General features: G+C 48.7%; 1 protein-coding gene across 1 annotated transcript; it reads right to left on the bottom strand.

Annotated features, from left to right (window-relative positions):
- Window positions 1-11,352: 11,352 nt before the first annotated feature.
- Window positions 11,353-15,398, bottom strand: TFF2 (trefoil factor 2). Its single transcript, XM_003927584.3, has 4 exons — window positions 15,229-15,398; window positions 14,045-14,194; window positions 12,475-12,621; window positions 11,353-11,523 (listed from the first exon to the last, which is right to left on the bottom strand). The coding sequence occupies exons 1-4, from the start codon at window positions 15,305-15,307 to the stop codon at window positions 11,510-11,512; spliced, it is 390 nt and encodes a 129-aa protein (XP_003927633.2). The 5' UTR covers window positions 15,308-15,398; the 3' UTR covers window positions 11,353-11,509.
- Window positions 15,399-21,292: the final 5,894 nt, after the last annotated feature.

Below are 21,292 nucleotides of genomic sequence, written 5' to 3'. Positions count from 1 at the left end.
CACCATCAGTCCTTGTTTCAAAGGATGCTTTTACCCTGCTGTAATGTGTCACCTCATTAACTGTTCAATCCATCCAGGAACTGAAAGCAAAGTGTGAGATCACAAAGTATGGCAACATCGTCAGGCCAGAGCCTACCTTAGCTGCCAACGCTTCCCCGTGGCTCTTCATTACAGAGGCAGCCCCTGTTCTCAAGACTCACAATAGCCCTGTTTTGCATATCAAATAGCGAGAAGCTAAATACCAACTCTCATTAATACGTTATTCATACTTCCGTAGCCCTCATATGATATCTTGTTTTTCAATGTCTTAAGGAGTTTTACCAAAGAGCTAAGATTTGTTGAGTTCCTATAGACAAATTTTATTATTGAACAAAGAACAATTGGTCAATACATAACATTCACTGTGTGCACAGCCTTCAGTCCAGGGGCTGTGGAGATTACAAAGGGAGGAGATGAGACGGTCACTGCTGATAAGAAAGCTGCAGCTGTGGAGGCATCATAAACTCCACCCCAGCCCCCAGCTTTGTGAAATCCATGCAGCACCACGTTGACATGGCATGTCCTCAAGCAGCTCAACACATTAAGAGGGCTTGAGAAGGTAAATACGGTCATTTAAAAAATCAGTTCACAGATACACATACAGTCAACCTGGAGGAAAAAGTATGTGGTGTTCAGGCCTCAAGGTTAGCACAATACTCCTCCTAACAGAGTCTCAAAGGGAAAGGAGACGCCGAATTGGGCTCTGCCAGGCAGAGGTGATCTGACTGAGTCAATGGAAATGCGTTACTTGAGAGGTGAGAAAGAGGATAATAAACGGAGCTGTAACAAGAAAATGCCTTTCTCCAGGGCGGCAGGGCAGGGCCAGACAGTCCTGAGACTCAGAGCAGAAGTGCTGGATGATGCCCTGGACAGCCCCTGGGCAGAAGAGTACTTGGCTTCCAGATGGCAGCTGCTCAAGAATCCAAGGTGCAGTAGCCATGACCTGGGCTCTTCACTTTCCTCTACCCTCTTAGGTTCTTCAGCTGGGGACTGCAAATTAAACTTATTAAAATGGAAGATTAACAGGAGAAAAAGAAAACAAAATTGATTTGATGCCGATAGTTTAATTTGTATGCGCATAGAGACCTTCATAGAAAATAAGTGAAGATCCCAAGAAGTGGTTAGACCTAGGGGCTTATATATCACTTTAACAAAAGGTAATACATTGTGAAGAAGTGATAAGGTGAAGGGAAAGAAATTTGGACTTCTAGAGGTGGGAAATTGTGGGAAGGTAAATATCTGAGGGAAACTAATGGAAGATAAGAGCTATTTTAGTAAGGATCATTTGTGCAGACCCATCTCAGTGCCAACTTTCAGTCTGCTGATAGGGGAGAGAGGTAGAAACGCCTTAACAGAGGAAAATTTATGTCCTGCTTCGAAGCAGATCAGGGAGGGCAAAGCACTCTTTCTGCATTTGATGCTTCTTCATTGCCTTCGTCTCAAAACAATTCTTATTCCAAAGTGAAATATCTTGGGGGTAGCAATTCTGATCTCCTTCACTTTCATCTCTGTTGAGGTGCAGGAAGACTGACAGGTGATGCCCCATAGGGTCTAGAGACAGAAAAGTGAAGGCCATCGGCCATCGTTTCCTGCTGGATAATCACGATGCCTTTCCTGACCTCCCTCCTCAGGCAGGTGTGAGGGTCAAGCAGTGGTAGGCAGCACAACCAGAAGCGTAAAGCACAGCCCACCGGCTAGCAGCAGAAGTCACTGCTGTTATAACAGGTCAACACATAATGACTATTTCATTGTGGTTGTGACTGTCTTGAGATGTGAACTCTGTAGGCAGGCTCAGTCAGTTCCTCATGATTCTGCTCAGTTTGACTTGATCTAACTCCCCAGCCAGCATCCTGGGCTGTCTCCCACTAGGGGTTTCACGCCCAGAGCGACTGTTCCTTCCTGGAGCAGATCCTTGCCTTCACTATCCCTTCCAGCTCTTCTCCTGAGCCTCCTCTGCTTGGCGGGGGAGTGGCTCTCAGCTCAGTTCCCTGCTACCCCAGCTGTGGGAACATAGAAATCATTGATTGCAGTAGGGTGTGTGTGAAAGTGGGATGGGTAAATGAAGACAGTAAGCTATCTTGACCTTGCCTGAAGCTCACAGGTTTGGAGCCTTGTAGTGCAGTGCTGACCCCTGAGACCAGTAGTCTGTTTTCCAGCGAATTGCATGCCTCTGGTGGTTGAATGATTAAAAATCTCCAGCAGAGGGGGGTGAATGCCTGCTGATAATCACACTTTCATAGATTCTGGGTAAAGCAAAGGCAGGAAGAGAGGCAGGCCTTGTTTATTTGCATAATGACAGTCATTTGGTCCTAATTCAACACACTCGATGTGCCAAGGTACAGTTTGCAGAAGAACACAGCCATAAAGCAGGTGAGTTCAGAGAAATCCGGAACGAATAGAAAGCTCAGGGGGTTATTGTGAGTGACAAGAAATGCAGAAGCAAGCACTGGGGTCACCTTTCCCAACTCCCCCCTCCTTTTTTTTTTCAGATAGAGTCTCGCTCTATCTCCCAGGCTGGAGTGCAGTGGCATGATCTCGATTCACTGCAATCTCCACCTCCAGGGTTCAAGAGATTCTCCTGCCTCAGCCTCCTGAGTAGCTGGGTTTACAGGTGTGCACCTCCATGCCAGCTAATTTTTGTGTTTTTAGTAGAGATGGGGTTTCACTATGTTGGCCACATTGGTCTCGAACTCCTGACCACAAGTGATTCGCCCACCTTGGACTCCCACAGTGCTGAGATTACAGGCATGAGCCACCGTGTCTGGCCCCCAACCCTTTTTGACTTGTAAACACATTTCACAGGGACAAAGAAACTCATCTTGCCTGTCTTGTTTGGAATTACAAAAAGTTATTTGCAGTAACCTTGTCTGGCATAAGATAAGGTGAAATGATATAAAACTATTTTATTTTAGATACAATAATTCAGATCAAAAATACAGTAATTCAGATCACGGTCATTTTTTTTTCTTTTTATCCTTATTTTTAATTTCTAGGGAAACTTTGATGTGCTAAGTCGCCCCCTGGTTCCCACACTGGTCTGCTCTGCAAATGAGGGATGCAAACTTGCTAGCTGTGATTGACTGATGCTTGTTTAGCTCTGATTGGTCAATGTGGGACACCTTCTCCTGGTGAGCTCCATGGGCCCAGGCGAGGCTTTCCAGCTGCCGTTGATACAGGCGTGAACAGAAACAGCTGTGAATGTCCCCAAGTGGAGCAAACGTGTGGGTTTCCAGGAGTGCAGAGTACACGTGTGTCTTGTCAGCAAGTGGCCTCTTGGCTCTGTTTTGAATTTAGCCCCGGTTGGCTGCCCGGGATCCACCTTGAAGGACTGGTTCTTTCTGGGTTCACAGAAAAAAAAGCCATAAAAATCTCCCTGTCCAGATAATTTCACAGAGAAATTCTAGCCAAGTTTCAAGTAACTAATAGTCCCAAATCCTGCAAAAATGGTTTCAGATACTTAAAAACAAAGGAAAATGCACACATTTATACAAAAATGTTAACTCAAAATATGTCATAGAAAAAAGTATAAACCCTAAAGTTATAAAACTCTTGGAAGAGAATATAATAGAAAATGTCTTGTAGCCTTTAATTAGGCAAAGATTTTTAGGCAGGACACATAAAGTGTGAATTAAAAAAAATTTAGTTTCATCAAAATTAAAAGTGTTTGCTCCTTAAAAAATATTCTTAAGAAAATGAACAAAAAGGTAAGTCACAGACTAGGAGAAAATATTTGTATAAAATATATCTAATAAAGGGCTTCTATGCAGAATATATAAAGAATTTCACAACTCATTACTAGGAAGAAAAAAACCACCTGACTTAAAACGTGTTAAAGATTTAGGCAGATATTTTACCTGAGAAGATGTGTGAAAAATAAGCCCATGAAAAGATGTTCAGCATCCTTAGTTATTAGTAAAATGTAAATTAAAATGAAAACGGGATGCCATGCTCCACACAGCGAAATGGCCAAAATGTGAAGGACTAGTAAGTCACCGATGTCATAAGCATTTAGAGTTCTCCTCCATCGTTGCTGGGGAGGAAAAGTGGTTCAAAACTTTGGAAAACAATTTTTCAGAATTTTTTTTTTGTTGTTGAGACGGAGTCTTACTCTGTTGCCCAGGCTGGGGTGCAGTGGCATGATCTCAGCTCACTGCAACCTCTGCATCCTGGGTTCAAGGGATTCTCCTGCCTCCGCCTCCTGAGTCGCTGGGATTACAAGCATGTGCCACCACGACCGGCTAACTTTTGTATTTTTAGCAGAGATGGGTTTTCACCACGTTGGTCAGGCTGGTCTTGAACCCCTTTCCTTGTGATCCTCCCGCCTCGGCCTCCCAAAGTCCTGGGATTATAGGTGTGAGCCACCGTGCCGGGCCCAGCTTCTTAAAAAGTTAAACATAACAGGGTACTATCCAGAAATCCGCTCATACCTACACATCCAAGAAAAAAGGTATTTCCCCAAGCATTTACCCAAATCCCCTCACATAGCTGGGCATACTTGTTCGTAATAACATTATCCATAATAGTAAAAAGCTGGGAATAATCTAGATGTCGTCACCTGGTGAATGGGTAAGCAAATGGCAGTATGCCCTGCTGTGGAATACTACTAAGCAATGAAAAGGAATGAACCACCCTTCCGTGTAACAACCTGGATGAATCTCAAAGAAAGTTGTGTGCTGAATGAAAGAAAACAGACTCCAGAGACTGTGCACTGTGAGATTAAACCTACTTGAGATTCTAGAAGAAATGGAACTAAAGTGAAAGAATGCACATTCTTGGTTTCCTGGCACTAGGGAGAGGTTATTGACAGCAAAAGGCACTACGGGATTTTCGGGGGGGGAGGGCATGAACGTTCTATATCTTGCTTGTGGTAGTTTTTACACAATTGTATACATTTACCAAAGCTCAATGAACTGTTCATTTACAATGGGTGAGTTTTACCGTATGTGAATTATACTTCCGTGAACTAATTTTTTAAAAAAATCCCAAGGCACATGCATTACCATCGTCAGCATTGCTAGTGTGAAGACAGGGACTTGATTAAATGACAGGACGATCTTCAGTGTCTGTCTCCGGACATCAGGACGCTGCATGTTGCCCAACGCCCAAGCGGAAGCCACTCCGCCATGTCCGCTGCATGGACAGCAGAGGGCGCCGTGGAGCATCGTTTACCAGCAACGTCCTTCACTGAGAAACGCCTCGGATTGAATGAACCCTGTGCGCTCCGAAGGGGGAATCGCGGGCTCGTCCTTCCCGGAAGCCACATTTCCAGTTGTGCCACATTAAGTGCTGAGCAGTCTTTGGATCACGGAAAATAAACGCAGAGGCTGCGGCCACTGGGCTTGCTCCACACCCGGGGGCCCCAAGGCCCAGGCATCCTTGCCGTGGTCCGCCCGGCCAAGTGCAGCAAGAGGGAAGGCACCAGCCCTGCTTATTTCACTGCCGAGGGCAGACCCCCAGGGCTTTCTGCGAGAGATGCAACAGCAGAGTTCAGTGCTCCACACGGTGTCTGGGAAACACACTTGAGCCTGGCTATGTACGGCTAGTTGATGAAATGCTTCCAGAGGCTCGCGAGAACCTGATCCTGTACCTCCCCAGGAGCAAGGGTTCCAGATGCACTAAGTCAGTGCTGGCAGTGACTTCACAGAGCTTAACTACGTGAATGCCAGAACGTACCGTATAGACGCCCACTGTAAATCAGCACTAAAGTGCCTGCACGCATACAGCCACGCAGTGCTTGACGACAGGGATATGTTACGAGAAACGTGGTGTGAGGGGGCTTTGTCATTGTGTGAACGCCACAGTGTGCACTTAACGCACAGCTAGAGGGCAGCACCTCTGCACACCCAGGCTGCACACCTGTGCCCAAGTGACTGGACTGAACACCGGAGCGACTGCAACACAGGGGCAAGCATTTGTGTACCATGCACGGTGGCGCACACCTGTAATCCCAGCACTTTGGGAGGCTGAGGCGGGTGGATCACAGGGTCAGGAGTTTAAGACCAGCCTGACCAATATGGTGAAACCCCGTCTCTACTAAAAATACAAAAATTAGCCAGGCATGGTGGCGCGTGCCTGTAATCCCAGCTACTCAGGAGGCTGAGGCAGGAGAATCGCTTGAACCCAGGAAGCAGAGGTTGCAGTGAACTGAGATCACGCCATTGCACTTCAGCCTGGGTGATGGGGTGAGACTTCGTCTCAAAAAGAAAAAGAAAAAAGAAAAGTTACAGTCAAAAGATGGCATGAAAGATAAAGAACGGGACGTGTGTAGGAGTACATAACGTCCGTTTTCCATAGATGGAGCCTGCAGGACTGGGCGAGTCAGGGAGGGGGTGCAGAGTGAATGTGGAGGCCCAGGACACGACGTCCTGAGACAGACTTTATGAACTCACATGGGCACATGACACTTATAAAAATACTCTTCTTTCTTCAATAATAAAATTAACCTTAACTTGCTGTAACATTTTTACTTTATAATTTTTTTAATTTTTAAAAATTTTGACTCTTTTTAATAACACTTGCTTAAAACACAAAAGCATTGTACAGCTGTATAAAAATATGTTCTTTCTTTACATCCTTATTCTATAAGCTTTTTACTAATTTTATTTTATTTCTTCACTTTGTTAGACTTTTTGTTAAAAGCTGAGACACGCACAGTTGCCTCGGCCTTCGCAGGGTCGGCTTCTCAATGCCACCATCTTCCGCCTCCACACCTTGTCCCCCTGGAAGGTCCTCGGGGCCAGGAACACGCAGGGAGCTGTCGCCTCCTGTGACACCAATCCCTGTTCCTGGACACCTCCTGAAGGGCCCACCTGAGGCTGTTCACAGTTAACTTTTTTTGCATAGGTAGAAGGAGTACATTCCAAAATAACAATAAAAAGTATCGTTCGTACATAAGCCAGCCACACTGCATTTATCGTCATATGGAGTATTATGTGCTGGGCATGATTTTCTGTGCTGTGCTTTCACGCAACGGGCAGTGTAGCAGGTGTGTTGACTCCAGCCTTCCCAAAAACACCTGAGTAGCATACTGTGCTATGATGTTACAACGGCCCTGACGTCACCAGGTGTTGGAGATTTTTCAGCTTCATTGTAACTCTGTGGGATCACAGTCATATAGGAGGTCCACTGTGGATCAGAACGTCATGCGCGCATGACTGTGTATGGGGCGAGCACTAGGTGTAGTGACTACATAAAGAATAAGTGTGTATTCTCCAGCACCACTCACATTCTGGAGGCCAAGCCAGTTGCCCTGCGTGGTATGTGGAAGAGGCTTTCTCATAGCAGCCCACAGGACAAGACCGGAGCCTGCTGTGTGCACCAGGCAGCTCACAAACTTTTATTATTACTATTTGTGGGAAGTAGAAAACTTCCTCTTTAAAGTTTCCTTTCTTGTTAAAGAACAAATCCTAAGTGTGCTAATAACTCCTTGCTAGGCCCTATTCTATGTAGCTGTTGAACACGCCATGCTTACAGGCACGTAGTACATTCTGTGTCCTTGTACTTTAACCAAGATATCTGTGCTGGACGTGCTCACAGGCATGTCCCAGCTCTCCATTGCTTTTACCTGTTTAGAAAAGTTTTAAGTTGTTAGCCAATCGGATTTTAGTTTAGATTGTGAGGTCTGGCTCCAACCAATGGAGATCAGACACGGCAGTAAGGACGACCCCAAATGCACAAGAGATAAATATGTCTGCTTTCCTTTGTTCATTGTACTCTCATGGCAAGATGGCTAGCACGGATACCCTTCCTGCAGTCCAGGAAGTAAAAATTGTATTGCTGAAAGCTCCTTTGTCTCAGTGCTATTTTTTTTTTTTTTTCAGCACTGAGCATCTGTTTCCAACATTATTAGAAACAGAGTCTCACTCTGTCACCCAGGCAGTGTGACAGAGTGGAGTGCAGTGACATGATCACGACTCACTGCAGCCTTGACTTCCCCGGGTTCAAGCAATCCTCCCACCTCAGCCTCCTGAGTAGCTGGGACTAAAGGTGTGTACCACCATGCCCAGCTACTTTTTGTATTTTTTGTAGAGATGGGGTCTCAACACGTTGCCCAGCTGGTCTCAAACTCCTGTGCTCAAGGGATCCTCCTCCCTTGGCTTCCCAAGTGCTAGGATTACAGGCCTGAGCCACCGCACCCGGCCACAAACGGTATTTTTATTTCTCACCAGAATCCTGCTAGGGATGTAATCATTACTCATATTTTACAAAGAGAAAGCCTGCGAATCTGAGAGATTCTTAAAAACCTCTCCACAGTGACCCGCCTGGTACATCAACCCACACACAGGTGACGGCTCATGTCATTCCCACCCCCAGCAAGCCGACCAACCCCGTCTCCTCTAATTGCATCTCCAGGAATCTCTGTTTCCTGGATCAGCCAGACAGGGACCTGGATCAGCCAGACAGGGGAGCCCAGGGAGTGGGGAGAGCCGGCGGCTGACTCGAGGGCCACAGTGGCTGTCCTGGTTAGGTTGATGGTCACTGGGCCCTCCCGCCAAGCGTCGCCTGCTCTGCTGTCCATGAGGTCCCTGCCTGCACTGGGTGGGGACTGTGGGAGCTTTTGCAGGGAGAGGGAACAGAGGGGAAGGGAACCAGGAGCAAGCGGAGGGAAGGCGATGGGGGAGAAAATGGAAAAGAGGGAGAAAGAAAAAGCTTCGTTTTGCTCAAGGGGTGGTTCAAATGGCACCAGCTGTTGCTCCAGGGTCCCTGGGGGACCCCTCAAAGGAGGAGGAAGGGGGTGGTACACTCTGAACGATTTTGAGGTGTCACGTGGTCGATTAACACACTCATGGTGCTGAATCGGACGGGAGCAGTTATACTGGAAACCGGTCAGAATGGCCCAAGGACCCCCAAGCCCAGGCCCAGGCAAACACAGTGGAAGTTGCTTTAGAATCCGTGCTTGAGGATCCGAAGGGCAATATAGGCACTGGCTGAGAAAATGGGGCCTTCGTGCATCAGAGAATTTCTAAAGAAAGGAAGTGGGGTTGGAGTGCTGGCACGAGAAGAACGTTCCTGAGAAAGACACCTTGGGAAACACAAGTGCCCACACATTAAAGATGTTCCTGCACCCGGAGCCTCATGCCAGGCGGCCTGCAGACAACTCTGCCTAAGAACAAAGGTCCGCAGACCAGAAACTGCCTGAAAAGACCTGAAACTTGAAGGTTTTACCCAACCCGGCACACGAGAAGGCCCCAGTGCCAACTCCAGCAGCAGAACCTCCACACTCTCCACCCGGAGGCGCAGGTAACCCACAGGCCCCTGGAGAGCACGCCAAACACCCTCTCCAGGAATCCGCCCGCCTGCCTTGGCCTTGCCGCCAGCGTGGCCAGGAACCCCGGAACCCATAAACTAAGTGTACTGGGAGGGCAGACGAGAAAGGACAGCGCTCTGGGAAAAATAAATTCACAAACGCCAGACTTCGTCTCTGTCACCTGATGGTCTTGAGTGTTTTTGAGACCCCACGTTGCCAACAAGGGCCAATGTTCATTGAGCACATGAGGTTGTGAGCAAGATAGAGACACAGCTGAGACCCAAAGCTGTATGTGGCCTCCTTCCCGAAGTGGGAGTCCGAAGAGCTGGTGTAAGGCCACATCCGTCCCTTGAGGAAGCACTTCCTAATATTCCCATCTTCCAATGGGAAGCCAGTGGCGCTGGCCCCACCCCACCCTGGAAGGCAGAGGCCTTGGATTCTCTGGGGTGATGGGAGTGGGCCATTGGCTGACACATTTGCTAAGCCAGTCGGCTTGGGCTACGAGAGTGATGAGGGTGAAAGCAACAGAAAGGCTGGCCTTGTGTCATCCACTCTGCACTCCCGCCACCACGCTAAATGACACCAGGGCCCCTTAGAGCAGATGCAAAAGACTCTCTCAACCAAATACAGAGCTACTATTCAATGCAGCAATCCCTACTGGTTCTCCAAAGGAAATGAAATTATTCTATCAAAGATACCCACCCTTGTACAAGAGCAAAGGTATGGAGTCAAGCTAAGTGTCCATCCACAGGTAAATGGATTTAAAAAATGGTATATACACACAACGAAGTGATATTCAGCTATAAAACGATGGAATCCTGTCTTTTGCAGCAACGTGGATGGAACTGGAGATCATTATCTTAAACAAACAAAAAAAACAACTAGGCCCAGAAAGTCAAATATCGCCTGTCCTCACTGGTAAGTGGATGCTAAAAACGTGTACACGTGCACACAGAGAGGAATGGCGGGCAAGGCACATGTGGATGGCGGACGGGGGCAGGGGTGGGTGGTGAGAAACTAATGGGTACGATGTCGGCAATCACCCTAAAAGCTCTGACCTGACTACTATGTAAACTATGCATGTAACGAAATTGCAAATGGGCCCTGTAAATTGGTACAAAAATAATAATAATAATAATTAATAAACAGGAATCTTCCATTCAGTGATCTCCCCACGGCTGGTATTGCCTTCATGAAATGCTGTCAACTTCCTCCCTCGAATATCCTCAAATGTTAGCAGTTACCAAAGCTACCCTCAGGCGGAAGCCAGAAAACACAGAAGCAAAGAGTTGGGAGAGAATTTTTGGCTTACCCAGTCCAAACTCCGTCCCTGCTCCCCTCGGAAGTAGGAGACGGCCGGCTGCAACACACTCATTTCAAAAGCAAGGGGTCCGTGAAGCATTTGGTCAAAGAGAAAGGATTTTGCGATTGCAATCTGAGGTCACATATCACTCCAAGAAGTTTTTAGGGCTAGTCATTTGAGTTTTTATAAAAAGGACCGAGTATAGAAGTTATAAAGTGATGGCGAATTCTGAAATTTACTTACGTGCTATACTTTTTTATTGCTTTTAGAGAAACCTGAAAGTATTCAATAAATTTTTTCTCTTAAAAAAGTTGAAGTGACATTAAAACTGCCCAGCATGGTGGCTCACGCCTGAAATCCCAGCACTTGGGAAGGCTAAGGCGGGTGGATCACTTGAGGTCAGGAGTTCAAGACCAGCCTGGCCAACACGGTGAAACTCTATCTCTACTAATAATATAAAAATTAGCCAGGCGTGGTGGCACACGCCTGTAATCCCAGCTGGGAGGCTGAGGCAAGAAGATAGCTTGAACCCGGGAGGAGGGGGTGGAGGTGAGCCAAGATGGCACCATTGCACTCCAGCCTGGGCAACAGAGCAAGACTCGGTCTCAAAACAAACAAACACTCCAAAGACCCTGCAAGTACACACACACATGTACACATTCACACATATACACACAGTCATGCATGTGTACACACACCCATACATGTGTACACACCCACACTGCCATCACCATCTCTGTGTTAATGAAACCAAAATGAAATGTAGCACATTTTAAGAGTTTTATTTAAAGAAATTGTACGTTAGACCATTGAAAGGATAAAAAGATGATTCAGACAGCCCAGGATTTCATGAGCTATGAAGCTGACAGGCGGTGAAGCTTCTCCTTTTGTTTCGGAACACCCGCTGGAGCCAGCGGCTCTTAGTAATGGCAGTCTAGAAATTCAAATGTGAGACCGTTGATAAGGGAATCCCAGAAATATGGGACCCTAGGCTGTGAAGCTGGGGTGCGTGCACGTCGCTTTAGCAGGAGCTTCCTACTAAAGGAGCCCCTCTCCTGGGAAAGGGTGTAAAGGGACCAAGTCCCCCAACTGCAGGCTACTTTCCTCTGTGGGGTGCATTCTCCCCAGACAAGCAAAGATTTTCTAGGTGGACCTTTTGTCCTATAAAAATCCTGAGCGTTAAACATTTTGCTCTTTGGAGTACTTTGATATCCTAAGAAAGGACATAAAAAGGCATCCTTCAAGGACCAGAGTGCTCTTTCCCTATTTTCCTGGATCTGGATTTCTGCTTGGTCTTTTTTTATCTTGCCACACTGTGTGTCAGGGACACACTATAACTAAGCGGGTGGGAGACGTGGACCCGCTCACCTCTGCGCACGGGACCCTCCCAGGACTGCCCCGGAGCAGGACTTTGCGGGCCGCGTTTGTCACTGGGGGTCATGTGGGGGAGGGTGGGGAGGCCACGGGAGGAGGGTCCAGGTCTGCTGGAGTTGGCCCTCTCTAGTACCCAGAGCAGTGCAAGACACTCAGAACACAGATCGAATTGCCATAAAATAGGCGATGCCGCTGAACGTGGCGACAGACACATCGGGAGGCCACAGGGAGGAGCTGCTGTTTCTGGAACCATCACAGATGGCGCAGTCATTTACATTTACATTTGCGGAAAAGATGCTGGCTTTGCCAAGAACATTCTGGAATTGCCTTCAGAATCCCAGGGGAGGCAGCCTACCTCCCCAGGGACTATGGAAGTACTGGCCCTGGGACCACCTCCCCTGGGGACTGTGGAAGTGCTGGCCCTGGGACAGCCTCCCTGCACCCCACCTCTACGGATGGAGGAGAAATCATGTGTCCAGGAACCGAAGGGAGCGTCCCCCAGCGGCGTTACCTTCCACAGACTTCGGGAAGAAGCACCAGGGCACTTCAAAGATGAGGTTGGAGAAGCAGCACTTCCGAGAGGCGCACTCCTCGGGGCTGATGCCTGGGTAGCCACAGTTTCTTCGGTCAGAGACCTCCATGACGCACTGCTCCGACTCTGCAACCGGACAGGCACAACGCAGAGACCCAGTCAGGCCTGTGGCGCACTGCACAGCTCCACCCCTTCCTCCGCTGAAAGCACAGCCGATCTGCAGCCTCCGGGGATCAGGAGGGGCTGCCGGGGGCTCCCCCAGGGACTGTGGAAGTGGTGGCCCCTAGGACCACCTACTGTCAACCCCAGTGACACTTGGCTGGCCTGTCCTTCCCAAAGGTGGGGCCCGGCGTGGGGTGGTCACAGTCAGAAGCTCTGGTGTCCCCGCCTCGGGGAAATCACTTTGCCTCTCAGGACTCAATGTTCTCCTCTGTAAATGGGCCGGCCCCCATGCCAAGGTGAGCAAGGGTTTTGGGGCACCTTGGAAAAATGGAAAGCATTTGGACGCAGTACTGACACTCAGGGACACTGCCATTCCGTGGCGCTCATGAATAATCCAACATCTGCCTGGTTCCCTGTGGGGCCTCACAAGCCTCCCAGCAACAATCCTGGGAAAGAATCGCCTTCCCTGAGGGCGCACCCGGCCCCGTGCGCACAGCTGCACAGCACACATGCAGCCTTCTTCTGAGCACACTTCAGTGTTACGACATGGATCCTGACCACATGCAGTGACATAAAACTCGTTCCCAAAGAACCCTAGAAGGCCTCACTTCCTTCCCTAGCATTTGAGGTCTGTCAGCCCCTGTTACTGCTGCCCTATTAAATATCTTCATTTCCCTGTTGAAGCTTCTTCAGAAGTCACATTTCAAAAGTTAGAGGAGACGTATTTTTTTTTCCTCAACTAAAATAAAACTGATGGCTTCACAAACACGTCTGCTGAAGAAACTAATGGTGTAGAAACAGGATGGGTGGGACATTTTCATCTCATTGTTGGCTGACATGGGCTACCTCTAGATTAACAGTCCAGGCTAGCCTCAGTCTAACCAACCTGGCTAACCAACCTGGGCTGGCCCCAGACTAACCAACCTGGCTAACCAACCTGGGCTGGCCCCAGACTAACCAACCTGGGCTGGCTCCAGACTAACCAACCTGGGATAACTAAAGGCTAACCAACCTGAGCTAGCTCCAGACTAACCAGCCTAGGCTAGCCCTAGACTAACCAACCTTGGTTAGCTCCAGACTTACCAACATGGGCTAGTCCCAGATTGACCAACTTGGACTAGCTCCAAACTAACCAGCCTGGACTAGCTCCACACTACCCAGCCTGGACTAGCTCCAGACTAACCACCCTTGGCTAGCTCCACACTAACCAACCTAGGCAGCCCTAGACTAACCAGCCTGGGCTAGCTCCAGACGAACCCACCCAGGCTAGCCCTAGACTCGCAGCTGAGCCTCCCGCAGCCCCTGCTCTGGGCTCCAACTGTGCAGCTGGGTCCTGGGCTGCCGGCCGCTGGCCCAGGAAAAGGGTGTGGCTTCCCTGGAAGATTACCTTGCTTCGGGAGGGGGTGGAAACACCAGGGGACCCCACCAACAGTGGAGTCGAAACAGCATCCATTGTCAAAGCACTGGTCACTGGTGATCCCTGGGAAGCCGCAGTTCTTCCTGTTATGAGGACTCATCCTGGAGCACTGGCAGGGGGCTGTGGAAAGACCCCCATCAGCCCCGCCTTGGTACCCTAGCCCACGCCTCTCCTCCTCTCAGAGGTTTTAGGGGATGCCTCTATTTCTGAAGACCCCCGTCAGCCCCGCCCTGGTACCCCAGCCCACGCCTCTCCTCCTCTCAGAGGTTTTAGGGGATGCCTCTATTTCTGAAGACCCCCGTCAGCCCCGCCCTGGTACCCCAGCCCACACTGCTCCTCCTCTCAGAGGTTTTAGGGGATGCCTCTATTGTCTGGTTGCCACACAGAGAAACATGAAGTCTTATCTTGCTCATATTTGAGCAATGCAGTTGCCCCCTGAGAAACTGATGGGGCTTTGCTGACATTTTTATGATAGTTTAAAATGTTTAAAAGGCCAGGTATGGCAGCTCACACCTATAATCCCAGCACTTTAGGAAGCCAAGGATGGGCGGATTGCTTGAGCTCAGGAGTTCAAAACCATCCTAGACAACATGGCGAAACCTTGTGTCTACGAACAATAATGAAAAAAAAAGTTAGCCAGGCATGGTGGTCCACACCTGTGGTCCCAGCTCTCAGTAGACTGAGGTGCGAGGATCACTTAAGCCCAGGAGGCTGAGATTGCAGTGAGCCAAGATCGTGCCACTGTACTCCTGCCTGGCTGCCAAGTCAGATCCTGTCTCAGAAAACAAACAAACAACAACAACAACAAACAAAACAAAACAAAACAAAAAAACCCTTCTAGAAGAGGTTGAACAGATGGACCCAAGGCCAAGATCAAGGGGACAAGTAAGTGCTCTGGGACTCTGAGGACCCTTGGTGGGAACGGCCTCCTGACCCTGCATGGGGCCCGCTGACACCTGTGGTCACACAGCCTTTCCCTCGGAGGGAGGCCCTTCTCGGAGCCCCCCACCCAGCAGCGGCAAATCCCACACTCCTTGACACACCTTGTCAAATGCCTTTACAGCAATTTCCCCTCTCAAGTTAAATTATGGCTGTGCTTTTCTTTTTAAGAGAAAGAAGGCACTTAAGAAGACCCTCTCTTTCCTGTCACTTACAGGGTTTCTCGGCCCCTGCCAGGGCACAGAGCCCCAGGACAAGGAGCGCTGCCAGGAGCTGGGCGTCCCGTGGTCCCATGTCCAGCGCAGCTGCACCCCAGGGCGGCTTGCGGAATGCATGGAGCTCTCCGCCGGGCGTGCTTTATAAGCTCCTCTCTGTTTGTCCAACAAGCACAGATAACCTTTCCCCCCTGCCCCGCGGCCCCAGCCTTTCCACCGTGGAGGCGAAGATGAGGCAAGGGGCAGCCGTGCCCTGTGCAGGCGAGGCTTCCGGGCCAGGGCGACTCTCTCCCTGCTCGGCGAGGCCTCTTCCTGCCCAGGCCAGGGAGTTGGGTCATGCCAGGCTGCCAGCGTGGAAAACCAGCCACGTGCAGGTCTGGGGCCAGACACACACAGGGTCACACCCAAGAAGGGATAAGCCATGCATTTCTACTGATAGGGAGTGTGGGCACCCCAGGAATTTAGAAAGAACTAGGGCCAAGTTTACTGGGGAAAATGAACAGGCCAGCAGGTGGTATGGAAAAGACCCTTCCCCGAGGAAGGGAAGCATCTCAGAGGAGCGAAGATCTGCTCCCGGGGCTGTGTTAGAGCCTCCCCAGCCACGGCACGAAGCCCCTCGTCCCATCTTCAGCAGGAGGGGCGGCTCTCCATGGACACAAGGCTGACAGAGTCAACAGAGCCGCCTGGGGCAGGCAGGTTTTAATCATTTCATTTTCAGCCAACCCCTGAAAATGGTTCTTTTTGTTCCATGGAATGCTGTACAGCACCCGGGACAGCTGGTAAGGGATGGCACCTGGGACCCTGCCTGGGGTGAGATGTGCAGCCCCGCCCTGCTCCGGGTGGGATGTGCTGGAGAAGGAGTCTGCGAACTGGACAGAGAGGACACAGCCAGCGGGCAGACACCCCAAAAGAAGGGGGAAGCATGGTGGGAAGGACAGAGGGACACCCGACATTCCCCAGGCCAGGAAAATGACAAGGGTTTGCCAGTCTATTTCTGACGGCTGAGCAGTCAGGGGCCCAAAGACACAGGGAACCCAGAATCCTTGGTCTGCCACAGGGCTGTCCTCAGGGTCTGGAGAGCAGGCCCCGTCCTCCCGGCCCCCATTCTCCCGGCTCCCGGCCCCCAGGCCCCCGTCCTCCCGGCCCCCGTCCTCCCGGCCCCCGTCTTCCTCGTCCCCGTCCCCCCGGCTCCCGTCCCCCAGGCCCCTGTCTTCCAGGCTTTATCCTCCAGGCTCCTCTGGGTCCGGCTCAAGCGCCTCCACCTCTGAAAGAGGGTATGCAAATATCCTTTCTGCCCAGGGTGTCCTAAGCTCTGAACATTCTCTCCGTTACTGCCACCACGCCTTTGCCTAAATCCTAAAGCCCTCCGACCCCCTAGCGCCCCCAGCTTCCCCTCTGGGAGCCCCTCCTCTCTTTTCTTCCTTCCTTCTTCTCCTGCCTGACTTCACCCACTGTCTTCCCCTCTGCTGTCCTGCACCACCGTCTCTGTTCCCACACCATCTGCCCAGAGAGGCCAACAGGTGCCATCAATTGTTGCCACTCTAAACGTGTGATCTCAGCACCATCCGGGCACTCAGGGCTGGCACCCTCCTTCTTTGTGACTATCCTTCTGCATACTTTGGGGATGATACTGTCCATCAGTTCACATAGAAAGTCAACAAATGGGAACCACCACAGAGATCACCCAGGCAGACTTCTGCTTTTGCCTATCGAGTCACTGGCACCAGGCTAGCTTGCCACCGTAAGGAACTCTAAAACTGCATGAAGTCACTGTCTACAGATATGGAGCAGCAGGCAATGCCAGACAGCGATCTCTGAGAGGAGAGAAACATGGAGGGAGCCCCGTGGTTTCTTGGAGACGCTCTCCAGACCACAGCACAGGGAGGGGAGACTGAAGAGCACTGCAGCCCCACCGGGCTGAGGAGACAGAGGCCGGAACCGGAAGCTTCTGAGGCAGGCAGGTTGTCAGGGTAAGAGAAGGGAGCTCCGGAAATACAAACGGGGATCCTTTGAGCTTTTCATCAAATACTACTATACTGTTCATGCCACGAAGCCAGGCAAAACAGCTCCTGGGGACAGAACAATCACGGGGAAGACTGGACTGAACAACCAGTACAGGCTTCATGGGGCTGGAAATCCTCTGAGCTCTGAGCAGCCAGAGGTGCTGACCACTTCCGGCATTCCATAACGGTAGTGCCATAAAAGGAAGCCTGATCATTCTAGAGGAAAGCTACTCAGCACCTGTTCTAACAAAACTTTAACACAAGTCTTGCAAGAATCAAGTTAACCTGTAAGTCAATTAACTGCTTGTATGAGTTTGCTCAGGTTGCTATAACAAAATACCACAAATTGTGTGGCTTAAACAACAGAAATGTACTTTCTCACAATTCTGGTGGCCACAAGTCCAAGATAGGGTGTCGGCAAGTCTGGTTTCCACTGAGGCCAACTTTTCCCATATCTCACATGGCCTTGCCACTGTGCACGCACATCCCTGGTGCCTCTCTTTGTACAAGGACATCAGTCAGATTGAATCAGGGCCCACCATGACAGCCTCATTTTAACTTGATTATCTCCTTTAAGACTTTGTCTCCAAATGTAGTCATATTCTTAGGTAATGGAATTTAAGGCTTCATATATGAATTTGAGGGGGAAAAGTCAAGCAATATCATTACCCAACAGAGCAAAGCTTTCAACACTGTCAACGAAGACAGTAAAAGCTAAATACACAACATAGCATCCCTAATGTCTAACACAAAATCAGAAGTTACTAGATGTGTGGAGAGAACGAGGAAACATGGCCGATAATCATTAGAAAAATCAGGGAAAGAAAACAGACTTAGAAATGGCATGAAATGTTCAGAGATGGAAAGAAAAAACATAATATAATAAAGGAATAAAAGGGAATTTCAATAGATACATGGAAACTAAAAATTAACCAGGTACAAATTTTAGAAATAAAAAATACAACATCTGAAATGAAAAATACACTGTATAGATTTTAGATTAAATAGCATTAGGTACTGCAGAGGAATGGTTAGCTTACTCGAATGAAGCCAATGCAAGATAAACTATCCAAACTAAAGCATGACGTAAAAATGGCTAAACAAATCAACAGGATTCCAGTGACCTGTGAGACAATGTCAAGCTGTCTAACATTTATGTAATTGATGTACCAGTAGGAGAGGAGACAAAAAATCATTTAAAGAAATACTCAATCAAGAATGAGTATTGAGTAAATACTCATTAGATTGTTTGTGAAGTTGATGAGAAGTATAAACCTACAAATCTTAGAGGCTCAAAGAACTTCAAGGAAGATAAACACCAAAATAAAACCACGTCAAGGCACAGCATGCTCCGACTGTTGAAAATCCAATGACTTTAAAAACTCTTAAAGCAGCTGGAGAAAAAGACTGCTATGGTTTGAAAGTGCCCTCCAAACTCATGGTGAAGCTTCATCCAAACTGGGGCAGCATGGAGAGGTGAGGCCTTTAAGAGATGTTAGATCATGAGAATTCTGTGCTCATGAATGGATTAATCCACTCATGAATTAATGGATTCGTGGGATGATGGATTCATGGGTGATCATGGGAGGGGACCTGGCAGCTTTATAAGACGAGAGACGTGAGCTAGCACATTAAGCTGACCTGAGCACAGTGCCCTCACCATGGAATATTCTGGGCTGCCTTGGGACTCATCTGAGACCCCACCAGCAAGAAGGCAGCCTCTCGACCTTGGACATCCCAGTCTCCAGCACTGTCAGAGAGGAAGTTCATTTCTTACAAATTACCAGTTTCACCTTAGCAACAGAAAATGGGCAAAGACAAAGGCATACGGCACTGAGCGGAACATAATAACAATAATGATTGACTTTCTCCGATAATGCGAACCAGAAGACAGTGGGCTTACATGTGTAAGTGGCCAGGGGAAAGTCAGAATTCTACACTCTGAAAACGTCCTTCCAAACAATTTTCAGGTGAACAAAGGTTTAGAGACGCTCTCACTTGCAAATCTGCCCTTCAAGGAACTTTAAAGAAAATTTTTAAATGCTTAGGCTAAAATCATGAGCACCCCTTAACACAGGACATGAATTCTCCAGGTTGCTCCAGCCAGTTCCCACCCGGCCGAATCTGTTCAATTATGGCCTCTGCTTGGTCTCATTTGAGTTTACAACCCTGTCCAGACTGCAGGATTTCTCACTTGGTTCACTACAACTATCTCCTAACTAGACTCTAAAATGAAAATGGTTTTGTCCCTACCCAGAAAAAAAAAAAAAAAAAAAAAAAAAAGAACTCTTGCTTACTTTTTGTAAAATAAAAACCTATGTCCCTTCTCTGTCACTCCTTGGCTCCTCACAGCCTGGAGGGTAAAGACCAAACTCCTGAGTATGAAAAGCAAGACCCTTCCTGAATGAACTGGACTCCACATGTGCCACCACCTCCTTCTATTGTCAGGCCCTGCGTTATCACGTGTGTGTCTGCGTTTCATCTTGGAGCCTTTGCTCATGTGTGCCCCCACACCACAGTACCCTTCCCCTCCTCTTTGCCTGGTTAACACTCATCTTTCCCTCAGCTCTTAACTCAGGAGTCACTTCCTCCGGGAAGTCTCCCTCTATTTCCTCCAGAGTAAAGATGGGTGCTCTTCACCCAGTTCCCTACAGCGCCCTTTATCTATCTGAATCATAACACTTGGCCACAGCCACACCATGAGTGAATTTTTTACTTTTCTGGGTCCTTTATTAATTATACCAAAGATAACAGCTAACGTACAGGTTTACTTGTGCCAGGCATCACTCTAAGAATTTTGCTTTCTGCTATTTTTACTTTTTTTAATCATTACATCAATCCAAAGGAGGCCTAAAATGATCTTCCTCATTTTGTCATCACATAGGCAAAATAATTTGCCCGAATAACACAGCACGCAAACGTAGGATGAGATCGGGTCAAGCGCACGCCTCATTTGTCTGCAACCCCAGGACCCACCCTCGTTCTGGCACGTGGTAGACTGAATGAGCGCAGTCAAGTAGAGAAATGGATGACAGACATCCCAGGAGTTTGGGGAATAGACATTTGTGATTTATTTCTACACACTCTTATATTATAGTCTTAAGCTGTCTAAAAATAAAATGTAAAAATAACAATGGAAGGAAATATTTGTATTCTATTTTTCTTGATGAAACACTACAGAAATGAGCCTTAACCCTTTTTCCTCACTCTATAATCTTGTCCTGAAAATAAGATATTTAGTATATCTGTTGTTGGGACATTTGTGCGCATCCTGTGAATAAGAAACTATCCTCAGGGTGTAAAACCTAAAATTAAGGCCCCGTATTAAGTGCTTCCTTGGCATCTGGTAAAATGGAGAGGGCCTCGAGCAGCCTCACCAACAGTTCCCCTCCCACCTCTGCTCCCACGGATAAGGTCCCCTAGCCAAACAACCCTCCCTATCAAGGCGGCAGGCACCGTGCCTGCTTATCTGTGAACAGCAGATTTTAGTTCTCTGACAGCCCACAGAATTATTTAAACAAGTCAATTGCATCCTCCTGTAGGAACCGCTGGCCACCACACCCTCTCGATACTAACCAAGCCTGCTTCCCACAGCCTTTGCTTGTTCACTCTGCTCCTGAATGCACCCTCTGTGTGGCCCCACATGGCACAGTGTCCTTAGCCCCTGGGCTCTAAGGCTATGGGACTCACAAACTGCTATTGTTCTCACCTATGCGGTGTTGGGGGTGGTGTGTAATCCCCCCACCAATGAAACGCATAGGAGGCATTTAAGACAGTCCTTTCTTCCAGATCTCTCTCCAAGGGTATCTGTGTCACAATGTCTGTGTTGCCACAAAGTGGTGTCCTTATGAGAAAGTGGATAAGGTGCCTCCTTCTGGGGCAAAGAGCAAGGGAGCTGACTGTCCCTTAGGAGCCCTGGATCCTAAGGCCAGGGCTTCTCTCCTATTAGGCAACCTGCTGCGTGTGCAGGCGCCTGTCTGAGCCAGTCCCAGTCCCAGTCCCTTGGGGGTCTTGGAGGAAAACAGAACCAACACAAGTAACCTTTGTTTATGCTGTTTGCT

This window comes from Saimiri boliviensis, chromosome 18 (genome assembly GCF_048565385.1).
Source record: "Saimiri boliviensis isolate mSaiBol1 chromosome 18, mSaiBol1.pri, whole genome shotgun sequence".
NCBI classification, from domain to species: Eukaryota; Metazoa; Chordata; class Mammalia; order Primates; family Cebidae; genus Saimiri; species Saimiri boliviensis.
The sequence above is the reverse complement of the archived record's forward strand: the minus strand, read 5'-3'. Positions and strand labels throughout refer to the sequence as shown.